The 22,379-nt window shown below is 42.2% G+C and overlaps 2 protein-coding genes across 4 annotated transcripts in view; both read right to left on the bottom strand.

Moving 5' to 3' along the window:
• Positions 1–168: 168 nt before the first annotated feature.
• LOC106608873 (protein TEX261) lies at positions 169–8,748 on the bottom strand. Of its 2 annotated transcripts, none has more exons than XM_014207063.2 (6): positions 8,498–8,748; positions 3,958–4,037; positions 2,887–3,040; positions 2,614–2,681; positions 1,771–1,873; positions 169–1,406 (listed from the first exon to the last, which is right to left on the bottom strand). In XM_014207063.2, exons 1-6 carry the CDS (start codon positions 8,565–8,567, stop codon positions 1,291–1,293), a joined length of 591 nt encoding a protein of 196 aa, XP_014062538.1. In that variant the 5' UTR covers positions 8,568–8,748; the 3' UTR covers positions 169–1,290. The 2 variants fall into 2 exon arrangements, with proteins under 2 accessions (XP_014062538.1, XP_014062537.1); XM_014207062.2 differs by having other exon boundaries at positions 3,958–4,060; positions 8,498–8,719.
• A 727-nt stretch (positions 8,749–9,475) lies between these two features.
• Positions 9,476–22,379, bottom strand: part of shtn2 (shootin 2) — a 39,606-nt gene continuing 26,702 nt past the window's right edge. For both annotated transcript variants that reach the window (XM_014207061.2, XM_045721768.1), the window contains 5 exons: positions 11,702–11,799; positions 11,566–11,595; positions 11,410–11,463; positions 10,907–11,081; positions 9,476–10,402 (listed from right to left, as the gene is read on the bottom strand). In XM_014207061.2, coding sequence (XP_014062536.1) covers positions 10,251–10,402; positions 10,907–11,081; positions 11,410–11,463; positions 11,566–11,595; positions 11,702–11,799 — 509 coding nt within the window. In that variant the 3' untranslated portion in view covers positions 9,476–10,250. The remainder of the gene's footprint in view (positions 10,403–10,906; positions 11,082–11,409; positions 11,464–11,565; positions 11,596–11,701; positions 11,800–22,379) is intronic.

The following is a 22,379-nucleotide window of genomic DNA, read 5'->3' as shown; positions in this document are numbered from 1 at the left end:
TCAAACAATGAGACCACATCATCTAGTATAAACACATTTTTAAGTTAGCTCAGTATTAGTATTTTTTACTTTCGTTTTTTTTTGCTCATCTTTATCAAGGGATCCAATAATTCCACACCCCAGCGAAAATACCATTTATCTTCCACACAATCAGTGATGAGTCTCACACCATATAACTGCCTCTTTAATAGCATTGCTACACATCACTTCAGCAGTTTCTCTCGCTAAACTCCACCCATAACAAGCGTACAAAAATGATTGCACGTCTACTACCTTATCACAGATTCATAAGTATTCGTGGGCATGTTAGTTTGTTTCTGTTTTTTTTATCAATTGACATACAGAAAAAATCCCTTGTATTATTTAAGCTTCCTTTTTCTTCTTTTGAATGGTTCAAGAGAGTGAGCAATTAGAGAGCCATGGAGTCATTGATGAACAGTAAAGACGTATACAAAATAAAAACTCATATTTGTTCCTATGCGGCCACGTACAAACATTGGCTTTGTTGGCGACCCCATACTAGTAGGGAGTTAGCGATCCAGCACACAACACAAGGGGCTGCTTCCCAAAATGGTACCCTATTCCCTTCATAGGGCACTACTTTTTTTTACCAGGGCCCATGGGACTCTGCACCATGTAGGGAATAGGGTGCCCTTTAGGACGCACTCAAGTGATCAGGTCTGGCCTCGTTTCACGCCAACCCCGTTCCCCTCTTCAACCTCCCTCCACCCGGCTCGTATTCATTAGGCCCCAAACAGAAGAAAACTGACTAAAACAGAGAGGGGGCAACATGAACTTGTCCAATAAGAAACACTCGTTTTAGTTTTGTTGCAAAACATTTTGCCACGGTGTGCAGTAATGAATACGGCCCAGGTGACTCATACCAACGCAGTTTCATTAACAAACCTTTAAAAAACAGAACAGAATAGTCTGATGCAGAAGAGGGCCTATTTGAGACGCCTACTGTAGCTGGAGAACAGGAGCCAGAGAGGCCTTCAGTTCTTTGTTTGCAGTCACCATCATCACAGACAGACATGGAAACCCTATTCAGTGCACTATATAGGCAACAGAGTGCCATTTCAGATGCAGACAGAGCTAGAGAGAAAGAGAGCGAGTATGAGAGATGTACAAGTCCTGTAAACACACTGCTGCTAGTCCGTAGCAATAGCGGGAAGCTCTCGTCTGCTCTGCTACGATGAGCTCTTTCTTCCCCCTCTCCTTTCGTCCCTTCCCAAATATACCCTTGTACCCCTACCACCCCCGACCACCCCAACCCCCCCGGGTAGAGCCTCAGTACATCTTCTGTCGACTAGGCAACACTGCCTCCTTGAGGAAAGAGAAGATGAGCAGGATGCCAGACCTCTTGCCTCTCTTGCCCTTGGTGAAGTAATTTGAGACCACGTCATCTGGAGAAGGATGGAGAGGAGAACAATTCAACACATTTCAAATGTATTTATCTAACCAGATAAGTTGTTGAGAAAGAGAGTTAAATCATTTTTAGTAAAAGAACCTGGTTGGCTAAGAGGTGAACAACTGGGGGGAATGGTACCTGAACATGCTATATCTGGGTGGGGTCCAGAAGGGAGAAAACTACATTTAACTGAACTAGTTTTATAGGAAAAACATATTTTCCCGGTAAACGTTTTTCATTGTAATTAAGTGTGTGCCCTACTGAACAGGGCCAAGTATCCGTATCATGAGGCTCTGGTTAAAAGCGGCGCACTACACAGGAAATTGGGTGTCATTTCAGACTTAGCCTTAAGAGCTCACCTCCTTGCTGCACGGTGGACGGAAGCACGTTCTCCCCCGCCGATAGCGACACAAAGAAGGAGAAGGGGACGATCCACAGGCAGATGGTGAAGTACGCCAGGACCTTCAGGGAGAAGAAGACACGGATTTGAGGAGAGACGGAGGTGAAGAGAGGAGCTACAGGGCTAGGAGTGATTCCTGACAAGGAAATACTCTGCCTTTAGAGTTTACAACTAGGGCTCAGAGTTTTTCCTGATCATAGCAAAACATATAGCCAGTAACTACTAGGTCCTAAGCAGCAGACAGCTGTTGTGTAAACACCAGCCTGAGAGGCTTGTATGAAGGTCAAAACAAAAAGCAGTGACTTTGTCACGTGCAACAGAATCAGTGTTCAGAGAATACAATAATAAATCAGTGAGCCCTCTGTTTTTGAATATTAACTTCATTCACTTTAAATATTCCCATTACACATAGCAACTGTCTTTGCCCTAGGTGAGGTATTTGCAGGGTTGGGGAGTAACTGATTACAAAAAAAACTGTCTTCTTATGAAGGGGAAAGTAATCCAAAAGTAACTGCAAGTAATCTGATTCCGTTAATGAGTTTGTGTAATCCATAAATGATGTTACTGATCACAATTCTGGACAGGTAACTAGTAACTGTAATGATTATATTTGGAACGTAACCTACCCAACCCTGAGTATTTGAGCCATCACTCGTATAGTTCCATTATGTCATTTGCTAAGTAAATAAATGATTATGTACCCTGCAATACTTTGCTCATAAGAGCTCAGCAGTAATCAACACAGATTAGGCTTACCTCAGAGGTGGGTGGGTGGGTGGGTGCGTGTGCGTCCTAGGCTTACCTCTGAGAAGGGGTAATACTCTTCAGCAAAGTACTGGAAAGCCATGTAGTGATTCAACACCACCAATACTGAGAGAAAGAGGGAGAGCGGGGGAGAGAAAGACAAAGATGTAGGAGGGATGAATACGGTGTATTTTAAACAGTTAAATTAGGCCACATGATCAGGGAAGAAACCCCAGGCCCTGCATATTATCTATTGGCGTTTACGTCTAGAAAAGCTATCGCTGCTATACACTTGTTCCTGCCTCAGCTGCTGCCCGCCTCCGATGCTCACCACAGGAGAGGATGAAGTTGGGTGAGCTCAGCAGTATGTAAGGGAAGGTCTGCAGGAGGCCAAAGTACACCAGGTTGGTGAAGAGACCACAGCCCATCATCAGCCATGGGAAGCCCTCAAACAGGTACAGGCCCGTCAGCACACCTGTAGAGAACTAAAGTACAGTACACAGAGCAGGGGTGTTAGTGGTACTACTCCCCTCTGTAGAGAACTAAAGTACAGTACACAGAGCAGGGGTGTTAGTGGTACTACTCCCCTCTGTAGAGAACTAAAGTACAGTACACAGAGCAGGGGTGTTAGTGGTACTACTCCCCTCTGTAGAGAACTAAAGTACAGTACACAGAGCAGGGGTGTTAGTGGTACTACTCCCCTCTGTAGAGAACTAAAGTACAGTACACAGAGCAGGGGTGTTAGTGGTACTACTCCCCTCTGTAGAGAACTAAAGTACAGTACACAGAGCAGGGGTGTTAGTGGTACTACTCCCCTCTGTAGAGAACTAAAGTACAGTACACAGAGCAGGGGTGTTAGTGGTACTACTCCCCTCTGTAGAGAACTAAAGTACAGTACACAGAGCAGGGGTGTTAGTGGTACTACTCCCCTCTGTAGAGAACTAAAGTACAGTACACAGAGCAGGGGTGTTAGTGGTACTACTCCCCTCTGTAGAGAACTAAAGTACAGTACACAGAGCAGGGGTGTTAGTGGTACTACTCCCCTCTGCGGTATAGGACGCATCTGAAATGCCACCCTATTCACCATATAGTGCAATGTTTTAGTTCATAGGCCTCTGGTAGTAGTGCACATTTAGTAGTGCACATTTAGTAGTGCACATTCTGAATGCGGCCTAGGACATATGGGAATACTAGGTCACCTAACAAGTAAAAAGGGGAGAAGGGGAGAGTTGTTCAGAAGAGATGAAAGTACAAGTAGATGACCAAGATATTTAGACTGTAAGACTGATCGGTTAGTGTAGAGAGGTAGCTCTTTTGAATTTGTACACTGTAGGCCGAAGTGTTCAGGGAAATGATCGGTCAAATTCACTGTGTTAGATATCATCCAAGAGAAACTACTCACCAGTATCATGTACTTTATTATTCGACTAGTGGCAACTGTGTACTCTTCTATTAGTTCTGCCAAATAATACAGGCCAGCAGCTGGTGGGGGGAGGAGAGACGTACTAATAAATAAAATAAAAACATCCAACAAAGTGCATTTACCAGCTTGTCCATAGACCGCGCTGTGACATACAAGGGATGAGATCGATTGATGAATAAGTAAACAACATTCACGGCAGTAAACACACACAAACAAACACATATACACACACAAGACCCAAAATAACCCCTGAAAAACTGAAGGTAGCCTAGACAGAACCAGACATTTACTAGCACGCTTCCAGAAAAGGCTACTTGAGGCAAATGCACTAAAACAAGTCAGAACAATTATGTCAAAAGAGAAGGGGGTGACAGCACACACACACGAAGGATCTGCATCTCGTCACGTAAGGCAAAGTACTCCATGCCCACCTGGCCTTCTAAACACAGAGTGAGGAAATCTGGACAGAGCGCTGTGCACTTTTGAACCCTAGGCCCAAGTGCATCGGACCGCTCCCTTCTCTTCGTTCTACCACCTCGCTGCCTGCAGTGCAAACTCACTCACTGTTTGAACATGAGATTCAAGAGCTGTTTTGACGCACATTCGCATTAAATCCACATGGACTATATTAATTTACCGGTTATTAGTGATTACTACATTATTGCTGATGACATTAGTTGCTAAAATAGACACGCCGGATAATAAGTGGCAGCTGTCCAGTCAGATTGGATTTTAGGATAAAACTAAAACAGCCTGTGACAAAAGTTCACTCACTTGACTTTCAAACTAGTATTATCGTCTAAGTTTACAGAGGCACATGCATTTAACAGGTCCAAAAATATGTAGAATTTGTCAACCCATCTGCACAGCTAAACCTACTAGCCTAGTAGACTGATTTTAAACAAGGGCGTAAGCCAGATGACTTCCACCCCATTCATCTACCCCAATTCATTCATAGACACTAACTGCTTTAGCGCCTATTGACTAGGATTTGCCAGGGTGCTCAAGATTATAATGATACTTAGGTGCCGATGCGATATGTATTGCAATTCTCACTAGTCTAAAAGGTATTGCGATCATCAAAAATAATAACCCGATATCAAACTATCGACTTTTTCCCCCATATCACTAATATTGCCAATAGTATCTTCCGAGTTTTCTCAAAACATTAAACACGCATCGTTTGCGGTACGGTTTTGGAAACATAAGGAGTGTATCTTCATATCAGCGCGAAATACATTTAAATTACTACACACCTTTATAGGGTTAGGGTTCCCACACAGATGGGAGTATTTGCCTGTTTTGGCTTCCAGAGCCAATTCGCCTTTAAACAAAACATCGGTCCTTGGAATCAGAGTATGTGAGCGGAGCGGAGCTGGAATGAAGCGTGCCCAATTTGAATGGAGTGCGGAGCCAGATTCCCAAAGGCTGGAGCGTCTGCCTTCTCGGCAACTCCAATTTCGTTCACTTCACGGGCTCAGGGCATGCCTGGCCCAGCATGCATTTGTAGTCTACTTGTGTACTGCTTATAGCCCCTTGCTTTAGCTACTGTCATGGTGTTCGCTAAATGTTTTCATAAAGAAACTGATAAAATCAACAGGTGCAAAATCAAGGTGACTTACAAAGATGAGGACCAAGAGCAAGAGAGGGAGTGTAGTGATGTAGTGTCCACTAAAGAATCATTGTGGAATCTGAAGACACACATATCTCGAAAGCATGATGGTTTACTTACTACGTGCAAATGCTAAAAGAAAGGAACGAGGTGGGTAGCTAACTAAGTCATTGTAGTAAAGTATTTATAAACTAAAAATCAGATCTCTTAAAAGTTGTTGATTCTTGTTCTATTATCTATACAATAGCCCATAATTGATTTTGGCCCAATAGGCCTGGCGTTATTTCCACTTATAAGGTGTTTTCCATTTTGATTGGGTTATTTTGCATAACCCTTTTGGCCTACCTATAGAAAAATGTTAAATAAAACACTGCATCTCTGCCCAGCCTGCCAATAGAGGCCCCAAGGGTGTTTTAGCATCCCCAGTAACTGCAAGAGCGGAGAGGATATTCTTCATTGCTAGCCTGCTCTCCAAGCACCAACACATGAGCCTGAAGCCACAGACTCTGGCCAAACTCCTGTTACTAAAAATTAATTCAAAAGGCACTGTAGACAGAGCCTAATAATATAGGCCAAATAATTTATTTTCGTTACATCTTAGGCTCCCTGTCTGGCTCCTGACCTATTTAGTGTGTTTGCAGTGCATTCAGAAAGTATTCAGACCCCTTGACTTTTTCCACATTTTGTAATGTTTCATACAGCCTTATTCTAACATTGATTAAATTGTTCAATCTACACATCTACACACAATACCCCATAATGACAAACCGTTTTTTAGAAATGTATCAAATGTAAAACTGAAATCTCACATTTACATAAGTATTCAGACCCTTTACTCAGTTGTTGAAGCACCTTTGGCAGCGATTACAGGCTCGAGTCTTCTTGGGTATGACTCTACAAGCTTGGCACACCTGTATTTGGGGAGTTTCTCCCATTCTTCTCTGCAGATCCTCTCAATCTGTCAGGTTGGATGGGGAGCGTCGCTGCACAGCTATTTTCAGGTCTCTCCAGAGATGTTCAAACAGGTTCAAGTCCAGGCTCTGGCTGGGCCACTCAAGGACATTCAGAGACTTGTCCCGAAACCATTCCTGCGTTGCCATTCCTGCGTCCCAGTCCCTGACGCTGAAAACCATCCCCATAGCATGATGCTGCCACCACCATGCTTCACCGTAGAGATGGTGCCATGTTTCCTCCAGATGTGATGCTTGGCATTCAAACCAAATAGTTCAATCTTGGTTTCATCAGACCAGAGAATCTTGTTTCTCATGGTCTGAGAGTTCTTTAGGTGCCTTTTGGCAAACTCCAAGCGGGCTGTCATGTGCCTTTTACAGAGGAGTGGCTTCCGTCTGGCCACTCTACCATAAAGGCCTGATAGGTGGAGTGCTACAGAGATGCTTGTCCTTCTGGAAGGTTCTCCCATCTCCAAAGAGTAACTCTGGAGCTCTGTCAGTGACCATCGGGTTCTTGGTCACCTCCCTGACCAAGGCCCTTCTCCCCAGATTGCTCAATTTGGCCAGGAGGCCAGCTCTAGGAAGAGTCTTGGTGGTTCCAAACTTCTTCCATCTAAGAATGATGGTGGCCACTGTGTTCTTGCGGGCCTTCAATTCTGCAGAAAAGTTTTGCTACCTTTCCCCAGATCTGTGCCTCAACACAATTCTGTGTCGGAACTCTACGGACAATTCCTTCGACCTCATGACTTGGTTTTTGCTCTGACATGCACTTTCAATTGTGGGACCGTATATAGACAAGTGTGTGCCTTTCTAAATCACGTCCAATCAATTGAATTTACAAGAAGTGGACTCCAATCAAGGATGATCAATGGAAACAGGATGTACCTGAGCTCAATTTCGAGTCTCATAGCAAAGGGGCTGAATACTTATTTAAATAAGGTATGTTTTTATTTATTAATTTGCAAACATTTCTAAAAACCTGTTTTCGCTTTGTCATTATGGTGTATTGTGTGTAGATTGAAGAGGATTTTTTTCTTCGTCCATTTTAGAATAAGGCTGTAACGTAACAAAATGTGGAAATGCACTGTATATGCTCTTTAATACGACATGTAGCCTAATTGAGCGCTTCTTACATTCACCTTTTCACGTCTTTCAAAATAGTTTTCAAGTCACATGGTTTGTTTTCAATACTTCAAAACGAAATGGTAGGTCCAGGTAGTCACAAAAAAATAGATGAGTGTTGGCTAAATTGTGATCTCGATGAATGGAGCGGTGTGCAAGAGGGATTTACGACCACTCAACTCCGCTCGCATACTCTGCTTGGAATATAGGAGTAACGTTAACCGTCGGACAGTTACGTGGCAGACATTTCTATCCAACTATTGCGTAATACGATTGGCTTTGTAATAACGTTAGTTTGCGATTTTGTAAATAGCAGTGTTGTGGTAAAGATACTCGCTAACTATTTAGTTACTAGTAGCCCCTTGCACAACAACCAGCAATAGGTATGGACCAGCAAAAGGTAGTTAACATTGGGTAAGCTTTGTCACCAGTTGCAGGCTGGATGAAACGCCGCAGGTGAGCCAAGATATTACTGTAGTGATTACAATGATTAACTTTGCACGTGAAAACAAGTAGATTTGTTTAACTCTCATGGTTGGATTGTGAATCACATCGAACTAACGTTAGCTACCTAGTTGGTTGTTAGCTTGCACACTAGCTGTAGCAAGCTATGTGAATTTGCCACACTACGTTATGTGCATAGCATTGTTAACTAAATTGCTACTATTATCCTAACTGGCAAGTTAGTAAAGTTTATTCTGCCATATTGTGGATTGTCACTTTGCTTGCACCCCGAGCCCAGGCCGAATTGACATGCATCAATAGGCTGGGTGTGAAAGAAGGTAATGTGGCGATGCTAGCTACTGTAGCTAACAACTTCAAAAAGTAAACTCACCAATTGCTAGTGTGATGAAAGATATCTGTATGACCAACGACAGCCAACTTAGTAAATAAATAAACCACATCTCGTTTCATGTAAAACACCACACATATATATATTAAAAACAAAAGTGACAGTAAGTGCTATGAAATAATTTAGCTAACTGCTGGTTGGTCAAAGTTCCTCCCACTGGCAGTCGGACATTGAGGAAAGAGCTGCAGTCTCCAGGATCCAGTGTGCCCCTGTGGCTACAGCGCCAGTTATGGTCGGAGGAACTCCAGTGCGTTTGGACAGGTGGAGCTGCCTGCGCTCTGTAGTTTACAGCTAGAGCTGGAATAAATGATCAGAAATGAATGTGCTGCAATTACCTGTTGGTCTTCCAGGTATGCTGTAAATGATGAAATAATAGTAGAATCTTAATAGTGAGACGGTAGTAGACATATAGTAGAATAAATAAGCTACTTTATTTCTGTTGATTTCATCTCACACACACACACACACACGGGAGTAGCAACATTATTTAAAAATCCTACACCTTTGAGATTGAGGGGCAAAAATAACTATGAAAAATGTATGCTGAATGTGAAAAGCAGACCTTTCTAGTAAAGGAGGTAGATTAAATAAATATATAATGACAGAACAGCATGCAGCAGAAACTAAAATGGTGTCAAAGTGTGAAAGTAATCCCCTCCTTTTCAAATGCTTTTAACAAAGAGCAGGGGTGTGTGGAAGTGTGAACTCAAAAAGCTGCCATCCATACAGCCTCCATTTCAGACACTTTCAGAAGCTGGAGGACCTTTAAGATCACCTGAGTGCTCTTAGCTCCTCAACACCTTGGCAACCCAAGTATATGAAGTGCCTAAATGGCAGCCGACACAATTCCTCTGTTGTGTGAGCTAATTAAGGCGCTAGGGCTCTAGCTACACGGAGGTCCAAAGCGCAGAATGAGAGGAAAGGTAGCTTTCCACTCTTCAAATGAAACAGTAGAAATCATTTGGTGGTGGTATGTGTATTTTTTATTCACTGGTACTGCATGTGTGCTTTCCATTTACAAATGGCAACTGAGGCGTGATGTGAATAAAATATTGTATTATTTCCACTTTGAAGTATTTTTTTTTACATAGCTGAAGCATAGCAGGTATTAGAGTGAAGTGACCCCTATACAAAAAGAGACAAGTATTCAGAGCATCAGGACAATAATGCACCAAGAATTTCACGATAAGAGCATCAACGCAGAACCATATTCTTCTCACTCTTTGCTTTTCTCGTTGCAACATTGAGTGTGAATTAAGAGAAATTCATGGATGGGTTATTAAAAAAGGGCCACATTGCCATTCAAATATTTGTCACACCCAGCACAAGTAGAATATCCTTGTACATTTTTACTGCCACAGAAAGGTCTTTGCCATTGGCCTACTACCCTTAACCCAGTGTTTCTTGATCCTGGTCTTGGTGATCCAAATCTAATTGTTTTCCCTAGCACTGCACAGCAGTTTCAAGTCATAAACTCATCATCAAGCTTGGGTTATTTCAATCAGGAGTGTACTGCTGTGGCAAAAACAAAAATGTGCACCCCTTTGGGTCCCCAAAACCCAAAGATTAAGGTCAAGCCTTAACCTAAGCCACTCACATTTTAGTTACTATTATTATTACAAGCAAAGGTTCCACATATACATCAAATATGTGGACTGGCTGGGGGTACTGAAGGAGAGGTTTGGGAAACACTGTGGTACAGTGTCCCAAAAATAGTCAACCGTTTTCCCAACTTTCAGATGTTCTCCTGGCAGATGATCAGTTCTGATTCTCTGATACGGGAGTTCCTCTTCTCTCTGTTTTGCTGGAGCCTCCGGAGTACAGGGGTGCTGCCACTCTCTCCTGCCCAGGGAAGTGCTCCTGCTGCTGGACCGCCCGGCTGGGGGCCTGGGGGAAAGACATATGGTATATAAGCAATTTTTTATATTTGAAAAAATTCTAAAATATTGTAGGTAAGTGAAAAACATCACTACGGCTGCGTTTAGAAAGGCAGCCCAATTCTGTTTTTTTCCCCACTAATTGGTCTTTTGATTGATCACATCTTTTAACATCAGATATTTTTCAGATTTGATCTGATTGGTCAAATGACCAAGTAGTGAAAATAAAAATCTGAATTGGACTGCTTGTCTAAATGTAGCCTGGGTAGGCTAATGATATGTCCTCCTGGTCCCTCGTTTGTTATCATCTGCATCAATCTTTCTCTTTAACCAACTTTGACCTAAAACCATTTCAAGCCACCCAAGACCAGGCCAGTCCATCTTTTAATGTAGTACCATCAATTTAGTGCCCGTGGACAAAACAATAACCAGAAAGGACACTGCAACCCTTAAAAAGCCAAACTGACTGACTGTCCCCCAATCCCTAAAACAAAGGATGGAGATGCTACTGCACCTTGTATTTTGGTAGGGGTTATGGCAGTGGAGGGGGCGGAGCTGGGGGTGTCCTGTCCATCCGCCATGGCCCGTCTCCTTCTCTGTAGCACCATCTGTAGCTCTGCCTCCCCCACGTTTCGGCTCAACCTATTCCGTGACCATGCCCTCCTGTGGCCTTGGTGCTTCATGGTGTCCTAGCAGAGGTAGTACAGTCGACAATCAGGATAGGTGAGGAGGAGGTTAAACCAATCAGGTCAAAGAAAAGAAGAATTCAAAAGTACAGTAAACCAATCAGGGTACATTATTAATCCCGTCGACCTATTAGACTCACTTCTCTTGTAGAATTGCAAATGCCAACATTTACATTTTTTGTTGTTGACGTTCTTATTTAACCTTTATTTAACTAGGCAAGTCAGTTAAGAACAAATTCTTATTTACAATGCACCGGCCAAGCACGGACGACACTGGGCCAATTGTGCGCCGCCCTATGGGACTCCCAATTCTTTTCTGATCCCATCTTACCAGCATTCCTTTCAGCTCCAGCACGGCTGACTTTCTCTTCTCAATTCTCTGGTCCTGGGATTAAAAGATTCATAAATTAAAAGCATTTTAATATTAACTAAATCAATAGTCTTTTATAACAATTATTATAATAAGAAAGTTATCAAAAGTGCTCACTCTCCAGGCACGGTCATCTTCTGATCCGAGCTGAAATAGGAGACAAAATGTCAGATGTCTCACCACTGTAATTGTAGATTGATTGACTGATTGGTTGATTGATTGATTGATTTATACATGCACTATCTAGCCCTACCTGTGGTCTCTGAGTGGGTCTCAGGACAATGCCTTTCTTTATCCTCTCCATCATCGCATCCACCGCTCGGGTCTTCATGTCCAAAGTAGGATCTGGCTCTGATGGAGAAATGGACACAACACAATAAATATGCTACTTGAGCTGTGCTATGTTGAACAATAGAACTGCTGATATCAGAACCAGGGTCTTAATTTACCTCCTAAACATGCCTTCAATATCAAATCAAATGTATTGGTCACATGTGCCGAATACAACAGGTGTAGACTTTACAGTGAATTGCTTACTTACGAGCCCATTCACAGCAGTGCAGAGTTAAAAAGTAAGACAAATATTTGCTAAATAAAAAAGGAAATGGTAACACAATAAAAACAATAACAATGCTATATACAAGTAGTACCAGTACTGAATCAATATGCAGGGGTACGAGGTAGTTGAGGTAATTGAGGTAATACAGTATGTACTTGTGGGTAGGGGTAAAAGTGACTTGGCAATCAGGATATATTATAAACAGAGTAGCAGCAGAGTATGTGAAGTGTGAAAGTTTTTCTATATGTGAGTGTGTGTGTGGCGTCAATATGCATGTGTGTGTGTTCTGTGTGTTTGAGCATATGTAGTGTGTGTGTTGGAGTGTCAGTGTAGTATGTGTGAGTGGGTGCGTAGAGCCAGTGCAAGAGTCAGTGCAAAACAATTAAGATAAAGAAATATCTGTGGCGCAGCGGTCTACTGCACTGCATCACAGTGTTGTGGTGTCACAACAGCCTTGGGTTTGATCCCAGGTTGTGTCACAACTGGCCGTGACCGGGAGTCCCATAGGGTGGGGCACAATTGGCCCACCGTTGTCCGAGTTAGGAGGGTTTGGCCGGGGGGGGAGCTTTACTTCACTTGGCTCATCGCGCTCTAGCAACTCCTTGTGCCGGGCCGGGTGCCTGCAGGCTGACTGCGGTCGTCAGTTGAACAGTGTTTCCTCCGACACATTGGTGCAGCTGGCTTCCGGGTTAAGTAAGCGGGTGTTAAGAAGCGCGGCTTGGCGGGTCACGTTTCGGAGGACGCATGACTCGAGCTTCGCCTCTCCCAAGCCCGTTTTTGGAGTTGTAGCGATGAGACAAGATTGTAATCGTGAAATTCGGGAGAAAAAGGGGGTAAAAATTCAAAAAATAAAAAAATAATAGAGGTGGTCAATGTAAATTGTACGGGTAGCCATTTGATTAACTGTTCAGCATTCTTATGGCTTGGGGGTAGAATCTGTTCTGGTGCCTTTTGGTCAAAGACTTGGCACTCCGGTACCACTTGCCGTGTGGTGGCAGAGAGAACACTCTATGACATTGGTGGCTGGAGTTTTTTACCATCCTCTGGTATAGAGGTCCTGGAAGGCAGAGAGTTCGGCCCCAGAGATATACTGGGCCGACGCACTACCCTCTGTAGCGCCTTGCAGTCAGATGCCGAGCAGTTGCCATACCAAGCAGTAATGCAACCAGGCAAGATGCTCTCAGTGTTGCAGCTGAATAACTTTTTGAGGATCTGAGAGCCCATGACACATTTTCAGCCTCCTGAGGAAGAAGAGGCGTTGTTGTGCCTTCTTCACAAATGTGTTGGTGTGTTTGGTCCATGATACAGTTGAAGTCGGAAGTTTACATACACTTAGGTTGGAGTCATTAAAACTCGCTTTTCAACCACTCCACAAATTTCTTGTTAACAAACTATAGTTTTGGCAAGTCGGTTAAGACATCTACTTTGTGCATGACACAAGTAATTTTTCCAACAATTGTTTACAGACAGATTATTTCATTTATAATTCACTGTATCACAATTCCAGTGGGTCAGAAGTTTACATATACTGAGCAGCAGAGTAAACAGCTTGGAAAATTCCAGAAAATGATGTCATGGCTTTAGAAGCTTCTGATAGGCTAACTGACATCATTTGAGTCAATTGGAGGTGTACCTGTGGATGTATTTCAAGGCCTACCTTCAAACTCAGTGCCTCTTTGCTTGACATCATGGGAAAATCAAAAGAAATCAGCCAAGACCTCAGAAACAAATTGTAGACCTCCACAAGTCTAGTTCATCCTTGGGAGCAATTTCCAAATGCCTGAAGGTACCACGTTCATCTGTACAAACAATTAGTACGCAAGTACAAACACCATGGGACCACGCAGCTGGCATACCGCTAAGGAAGGAGACAGGTTCTGTCTCCTAGAGATAAATGTACTTTGGTGCAAAAAGTGCAAATCAATCCCAGAACAACAGCAAAAAACCTTGTGAAGATGCTGGAGGAAACGGGTACAAAAGTATCTATATCCACAGTAAAACAAGTCCAATATTTACATAACCTGAAAGACCGCTCAGCAAGGAAGAAGCCACTGCTCCAAAACCGCCATAGAAAAGCCAGACTACAGTTTGTAACTGCACATGGGGACAAAGATCGTACTTTTTGGAGAAATGACCTCTGGTCTAATGAAACAAAAATAGAACTCGTTGGTCATAATGACCATCGTTATGTTTGGAGGCAAGCCGAAGAACACCATCCCAACCGTGAAGCACAATGGCTTAAGGACAAGAAAGTCAAGGTATTGGAGTGGCCATCACAAAGCCCTGACCTCAATCCTATAGAACATTTGTGGGCAGAACTGAAAAAGCGTGTGCGAGCAAGGAGGCCTACGAACCTGACTCAGTTACACCAGCTCTGTCAGGAGGAATGGGCCAAAATTCACCCAACTTATTGTGGGAAGCTTGTGGAAGGCTACCCGAAACGTTTGACCCAAGTTAAACAATTTAAAGGCAACGCTACCAAATACTAATTGAGTGTATGTACTGTAAACTTCTGACCCACTGGGAATGTGATGAAAGAAACTTGAAGCTCTCGACCCACTCTACAGCCCCATTGATGTGAATGGGGGCGTGTTTGGCCCTCCGTTTCCTGTAGTCCACGATAAACTCCTTTGTCTTGCCCACATTGACGGAGGGGTTGTTGTCCTGGCATGTTTAGCACTGCATATATTATGGTACGGCTACATGGATAGATGTCAGACACTGATTCTGGTAGTATTGGTAAGTATGGATAAATTCAGGGTGTCTAGCAGCTAGAACATAATGGTGCTTTTTGGTAGTCAATTTACAGGCATATATTATGGTAAGTATAAGTTAAACTTGTATCTCATTATGGTAAGGTGTGAAATAAGTATAGCTAGTTGTAATTGTAATGGCTTAGCAGATTATAAAAAAAGACGACCAGTCTTTACCTGGCTTAAAAGAAAGGAATATAATATCTATTGTTTACAGGAAACTCACTCTACAATTACAGATGAGGTTGTATGGAAAAAAGACTGGGAGGGAGATTTATATTTCTGTCATGGGAAAAGAAACTCAAAAGTGGTGATGATATTACTTAATAACAATTTTGATCCGAATGTGCAAACTGTCAAAACAGATCCGAAAGGAAGGTGGATCATTTTAAATATGCTATTGGACGATAAATATATTTGGCTAATTCATGTCTATGGTCTAAATACTGTGCATTCAGAAAGTATTCAGACAGCTTCCTTTTTTCCACATTTAGTTACGTTACAGCATTATTTTAAAATTAAATATAATATTTTCCTCATCAATCTACACACAATACCCCATAATGACAAGGAAAAAATGTTTCTACAACTTGATTGGAGTCCACCTGTGGTAAAATCAATTGATTGGGCATGATTTGGAAAGGCACACACCTGTAAGGTCCCACAGTTGACAGTGCATCTCAGAGCAAAAACCAAGCCGTTAGGTCGAAAGAATTGCCCATAGAGCTCCGAGACAGGATTGTGTCAAGGCACAGATCTGAGGAAGGGCACCAAAACACTTCTGCAGCATTGAAGGTCCCCAAGAACACAGTGCCTCCATCATTCTCTAATGGAAGAAGTTTGGAACCACCAAGACTCTTCCTAGAGCTGGCCGCCCGGCCAAACTGAGCAATCGGGGGAGAAGGGCCTTTGTCAGGGAGGTGACCAAGAACCCGATGGTCACTCTGACAGAGCTCCAGAGTTCCTCTGTGGAAATGGGAGAACCTTCCGTGTGGAGGAAACCTGGCACCATCCCTGAAGTGAAGCATGGTGGTGGCAGCATCATGCTGTGGGGATGTTTTTCAGCGGCAGGGACTGGGAGACTAGTCAGGATTGAGGCAAAGATGACCAGAGCCAAGTACAGAGAGATCCTTAATGAAAACCTGCTCCAGAGAGCTCAGGACCTCAGACTGGGGCGAATGTTCACCTTCCAACAGGACAACGACTCTAAGCACACAACCAAGACAACGCAGGAGTGGATTCGGGACAAGTCTCTAAATGTCCTTGAGTGGCCCAGCCAGGGCTCAGACTTGAACCCAATCAAACATCTTTGGAGAGACCTGAAAATAGCTGTGCAGCGACGCTCCCCATCCAACCTGACAGAGCTTGAGGATCTACAGAGAGGAATGGGAGAAACTGCCCAAATACTTTTGTAAATGTAATATTTCAGTTTTTTATTTTTAATAGATTTGCAAGAATTTCTACAAACCTGTTTTTGCTTTATCATTATGAGGTAGATTGATGAGGGTAATTTTTTTTTAAATACATTTTACAATAAAGTTGTAACGTAACAAAATGTGGAAAAAGGGAAAGGGTCTGAATACTTTGAATGCATTGTATATAAATGCCTTGACTATTTTAATGTTGAATTAAAACAAGGTTGTCCACTGTCGGCATATCTATTTATTATAGCCATCAAAATGTTAGCTATTCAAATTAGATCCATCAATAATATAGAAGGTCTAGAAATCCAGGGCTTAAAAACAAAGGTGTCATTGTATGCTGAAGACTCAAATTTCTTCTTAAATCTGTAATCTGCATCCCTGCACAGCCGCATAGAGGTTCTAGATAATGTTTCTAAGCTCTCTGGATTACAACCAAACTATGATCAGTGTACCATATTACGTATTGGATCACAAAAAAATACAACTTTTACATTATTGTGTAGTTTTTTACCAACAAAATGGTCTGAAGGTGAAGTGGACATACTTGGTATTCAGACCCCTAAAGAAATAAAGGAACTTACTACAACCAATTTTAACAGAAAGTTGGCAAAAAATAGATACGATCTTGCTACCATGGAAAGGTAAATACCTGTCTATTTGTGGAAAAATTACCCTGATTAATTCTGTAGGCATATCCCAGTGTACCTATTTACTTATGGCCCTGCCATTTATGCAAAACATATTTCACTTATTTGGAACAGACAAAATAAATGGAAGTTATTTATATAGTGAATATGAGTTCGGGGGGGCTAAAATTATTAAATATTAAAGCACTAAACCTCTCACTAAAAACATCAATCATCAGTCATACATATCCAAGCTGTATCACAACCGGCCGTAATTGGGAGTCCCTTAGCGTGGCGTACAATTGGCCCAGCGTTGTCCTGGTTTGGCCGGTGTAGGCCATCATTGTAAATAAGAATTTGTTCTTAACTTGTTATGGATAGGGGGCAGTATTTTCACGGCCGGATAAAAAACGTACCCGATTTAATCTGGTTATTACTCCTGCCCAGAAACTAGAATATGCATATAATTAGTAGCTTTGGATAGAAAACACTCCAAAGTTTCTAAAACTGTTTGAATGGTGTCTGTGAGTATAACAGAACTCAAATGGCAGGCCAAAACCTGAGAAGATTCTGTACAGGAAATTTCTTGGCCTTCTTTGTCATCTCTATCCAAAACAAAGGATCTCTGCTGTAACGTGACATTTTCTAAGGCTCCCATAGGCTCTCAGAAGGCGCCAGAACATTGAATGATGACTTTGCAGCCCATGGCTGAAAAACAGTAGCGCATTTGGTAAGTGGTCGATCTGAGAACAATGAGACGGGTGCGCACGTGCACGTGAAGAGTCCATTTTAGATTATCAGTCTTTGAACGAAAACAACGACTCCCGGTCGGAATATTATTGCTATTTTACGAGAATAATCGCATAAAAATTGATTTTAAACAGCGTTTGACATGCTTCGAAGTACGGTAATGGAATATTTACACATTTTTTGTTACGATACGCGTCTGCGCGTCACCCTTCGGATAGTGTCTTGAACGCACGAACAAAACGCCGCTATTTGGATATAACTATGGATTATTTGGAACCAAACCAACATTTGTTGTTGAAGTAGAAGTCCTGGGAGTGCATTCTGACGTAGAACAGCAAAGGTAATCCAATTTTTCTTATAGTAAATCTGAGTTTGGTGAGTACTAAACTTGGTGGGTGTCAAAATAGCTAGCCCGTGATGGCGAGCTATCTACTCAGAATATTGCAAAATGTGCTTTCACCGAAAAGCTATTTTAAAATCGGACACCGCGATTGCATAAAGGAGTTCTGTATCTATAATTCTTAAAATAATTGTTATGTTTTTTGTGAACGTTTATCATGAGTAATTTAGTAAATTCACCGGAAGTGTTCGGTGGGAATGCTAGTTCTGAACGTCACATGCTAATGTAAAAAGCTGGTTTTTGATATAAATATAAACTTGATTGAACAAAACATGCATGTATTGTATAACATAATGTCCTAGGAGTGTCATCTGATGAAGATCAAAGGTTAGTGCTGCATTTAGCTGTGGTTTTGTTTTTTGTGACATTATATGCTAGCTTGAAAAATGGGTGTGTGATTATTTCTGGCTGGGTACTCTCCTGACATAATCTAATGTTTTGCTTTCGTTGTAAAGCCTTTTTGAAATCGGACAGTTAAAGGAGAGTCTTGTCTTTAAAATGCTGTAAAATAGTCATATGTTTGAAAAATTGAAGTTTTGGGATTTTCGAGGAGTTTGTATTTCGCGCCACGCCCAATCATTGGATATTGGAGCGGTGTTCCGCTAGCGGAACGTCTAGATGTAAGAGGTTTAACTGACTTGCCTAGTTAAATAAATGTTAAATAATTAAAAATACAAAAATGATACTTAAACCTGAACTGGTTCTCCAGTAGAGTAAGAATGGCTCACCCCTTGTTCAAAAATGTCCTATTTTGCCTTTATCCAGATTACAACCTCTCACTTTCAGTTAATTGAAAATGGAACCTTTTTAAAAAAATCGCCCTTTCTAAAACAAATCATACAAAGCTGGTTACAATTCCAGTTTCATCCTCCAGAAAATACAGAACAAATATTACAACAAATATGGTTAAATTAAAATATAATAATTTATAAAACAATAAAACATTATTTATGAGGAAAAATAAAAAATAAAAAAGGAAATATCTTTGTTAATGATATTATGAATAGGAAAGGTAGAGTTATGTCACATGTGCAGTTAACAAACATATATGAAAATGTTTGCTCTATCCTACAACCAACTGATTGCACCATTACCACAAAAATGGAGGAGGCAAGTGGACGGGGGAGAAGGTAGGGAACTTGTTTGTCTGCCCTTTATTAAAGACCAAAATTGGCCCAATTATTTTTATATATCTAAAAATATGTCAGTTTTACTTGCGGACCAAAATGTTGAATGCGGTGCCATACAGGTTGCAAAATAGTTGGGAAGAGATTTTCAACCGTGCACATGGTTTATGAACTGATACGCAAAACAATGCTTGATTGAAAATGTAGTTTTTCAATTTAATTGATTATACAAAATTCTTGCCACAAAAATAATGTTATGGGGCATACAACCAACTTAGCTCTGCAAATTTTGCTATGAAGAGACAGAATCATTAGATATCTGGTCACAGGTTCAGGAATGGCTGAAAAATTGAATCATTTATCTAAAATTAACCCTACAAATAGCACTGTTGGGAGATTTGGAAAACCATTGTCAAGCAATCAACAATATAATAATATTTTTTGTAAAAACATGTATCTTTAACTTACAATCTGTGGATACTATACGTTTACACAGGTTCAGAATTGATGTGAAACAGAAAAATATGGAAATCTAAAGACGGCGGTTTACGGAAATAGGTGGGATTGACTGTGAGTAGCTGGTTGGAAGTTTAAAAGTTCATGTTCTATAATAGTTAGGACTGAAAAAACAATGTATAAGACTACTATCTAGATGCAATGTACAGTATATAGAAATATCAAATTACTTTATTCTTGCTATGTAATGTCATGAATGTCCTGTGAGGATCAGAATGGGTCAGATCAGACTGACGAGATTGTGACAGTAACCAGGCCTCTCTCTCCTACAGAGGGGAAGGGGGAGCTGCTGGATCGTCGACCGTTCACACTCGGTCGTAAATTACAAGAGAGGGAGATTCTTTAGTATCAACCAAAGGAATGTCTTTGTTCACAGACAGTTTTGCCTGCCCAAAACTCTAACATCCAAAAAGTGATAATGGAACAATATTTCTAATATAACAATGTGGGAAGTGGTCAGTGCAGAATTATGGAAAACTAATGTCATATTGTTTTTCATTTTGTAATGTTATTACATTTTCATCTATGTTGTGAACACAATATGAAAGTGATGAAGGTATTTGTGTTAAGATAGGAATGTGATTTTAGTTTTCTAATGAGATAATCGTTTTTGATATCCTTTGCACATTAAGTAGCCACACCCCGAGTGAGGTCAGAGAGCTTGACAGAATGACTGAACGCCCCTTTTTACTAAGAGTGCATAAAGGCTTGAAAGAAGAATCAATCTTTAGACCAGGAAACATGAGGCGGAGAGATGCACGTTTGGAATGGTTGACTCTTTGAACCTCAACACGAGGTGAAGAAATGAACTCACCTTCCTTTGGACCAGAGAGACGAAGAGTTGCAGCTCATGTCCATCGTAGTCTGAATCCTGAATACCCACACGAGGAGGAAGGGTCGAGAAGCTCACCTCAGACAATCACTGGACCAGCTGATTAGCTGTCTTAAGGCAGATATTGAGAAAAGCTCATCTAAGTGAGACTATCCTACTACGTTCATCACCAATGGGAACCGTCGACATGGCTGGTTATCGTCCAGAGTGAACAACAGTAGAAAACGGGAAAGGGGAGGGGAGATCCCTTTTGGACAATCAGAGCCATACAGCTGGAAGGCCAACAAATTTCAGAGAAGGTTTGGTTCTGACCGAGATAAACGACGAACGAAGGCATTTCACACGTAAATACACTGCTCAAAAAAATAAAGGGAACACTTAAACAACACAATGTAACTCCAAGTCAATCACACTTCTGTGAAATCAAACTGTCCACTTAGGAAGCAACACTGATTGACAATACATTTCACATGCTGTTGTGCAAATGGAATAGACAACAGTTGGAAATTATAGGCAATTAGCAAGACACCCCCAATAAAGGAGTGGTTCTGCAGGTGGGGACCACAGACCACTTCTCAGTTCCTATGCTTCCTGGCTGATGTTTTGGTCACTTTTGAATGCTGGCGGTGCTTTCACTCTAGTGGTAGCATGAGACGGAGTCTACAACCCACACAAGTGGCTCAGGTAGTGCAGCTCATCCAGGATGGCACATCAATGCGAGCTGTGGCAAGAAGGTTTGCTGTGTCTGTCAGCGTAGTGTCCAGAGCATGGAGGCGCTACCAGGAGACAGGCCAGTACATCAGGAGACGTGGAGGAGGCCGTAGGAGGGCAACAACCCAGCAGCAGGACCGCTACCTCCGCATTTGTGCAAGGAGGAGCAGGAGAAGCACTGCCAGAGCCCTGCAAAATGACCTCCAGCAGGCCACAAATGTGCATGTGTCTGCTCAAACGGTCAGAAACAGACTCCATGAGGGTGGTATGAGGGCCCGACCTCCACAGGTGGGGGTTGTGCTTACAGCCCAACACCGTGCAGGACGTTTGGCATTTGCCAGAGAACACCAAGATTAGCAAATTTGCCACTGGCGCCCTGTGCTCTTCACAGATGAAAGCAGGTTCACACTGAGCACGTGACAGACGTGACAGAGTCTGGAGACACCGTGGAGAACATTCTGCTGCCTGCAACATCCTCCAGCATGACCGGTTTGGCGGTGGTTCAGTCATGGTGTGGGGTGGCATTTCTTTGGCGGGCCGCACAGCCCTCCATGTGCTCGCCAGAGGTAGCCTGACTGCCATTAGGTACCGAGATGAGATCCTCAGACCCCTTGTGAGACCATATGCTGGTGCGGTTGGCCTTGGGTTCCTCCTAATGCAAGACAATGCTAGACCTCGTGGCTGGAGTGTGTCAGCAGTTCCTGCAAGAGGAAGGCATTGATGCTATGGACTGGCCCGCCCGTTACCCAGACCTGAATCCAATTGATCACATCTGGGACATCATGTCTCGCTCCATCCACCAACGTCACGTTGCACCACAGACTGTCCAGGTGTTGGCGAATGCTTTAGTCCAGGTCTGGGAGGAGATCCCTCAGGAGACCATCCGCCATCTCATCAGGAGCATGCCCAGGCGTTGTAGGGAGGTCATACAGGCACGTGGAGGCCACACACACTACTGTGCCTCATTTTGACTTGTTTTAAGGACATTACATCAAAGTTGGATCAGCCTGTAGTGTGGTTTTCCACTTTAATTTTGAGTGTGACTCCAAATCCAGACCTCCATGGGTTGATAAATTGGATTTCCATTGATTATTTTTGTGTGATTTTGTTGTCAGCACATTGAACTATGTAAAGAAAAAAGTATTTAATAAGATTATTTATTTCATTCAGATCTAGGATGTGTTGTTTAAGTGTTCCCTTTATTTTTTTGAGCAGTATACATTCATGATTTCT

This window comes from Salmo salar, chromosome ssa07 (genome assembly GCF_905237065.1).
Source record: "Salmo salar chromosome ssa07, Ssal_v3.1, whole genome shotgun sequence".
In the NCBI taxonomy this organism is placed as follows: Eukaryota; Metazoa; Chordata; class Actinopteri; order Salmoniformes; family Salmonidae; genus Salmo; species Salmo salar.
The sequence above is the reverse complement of the archived record's forward strand: the minus strand, read 5'-3'. Positions and strand labels throughout refer to the sequence as shown.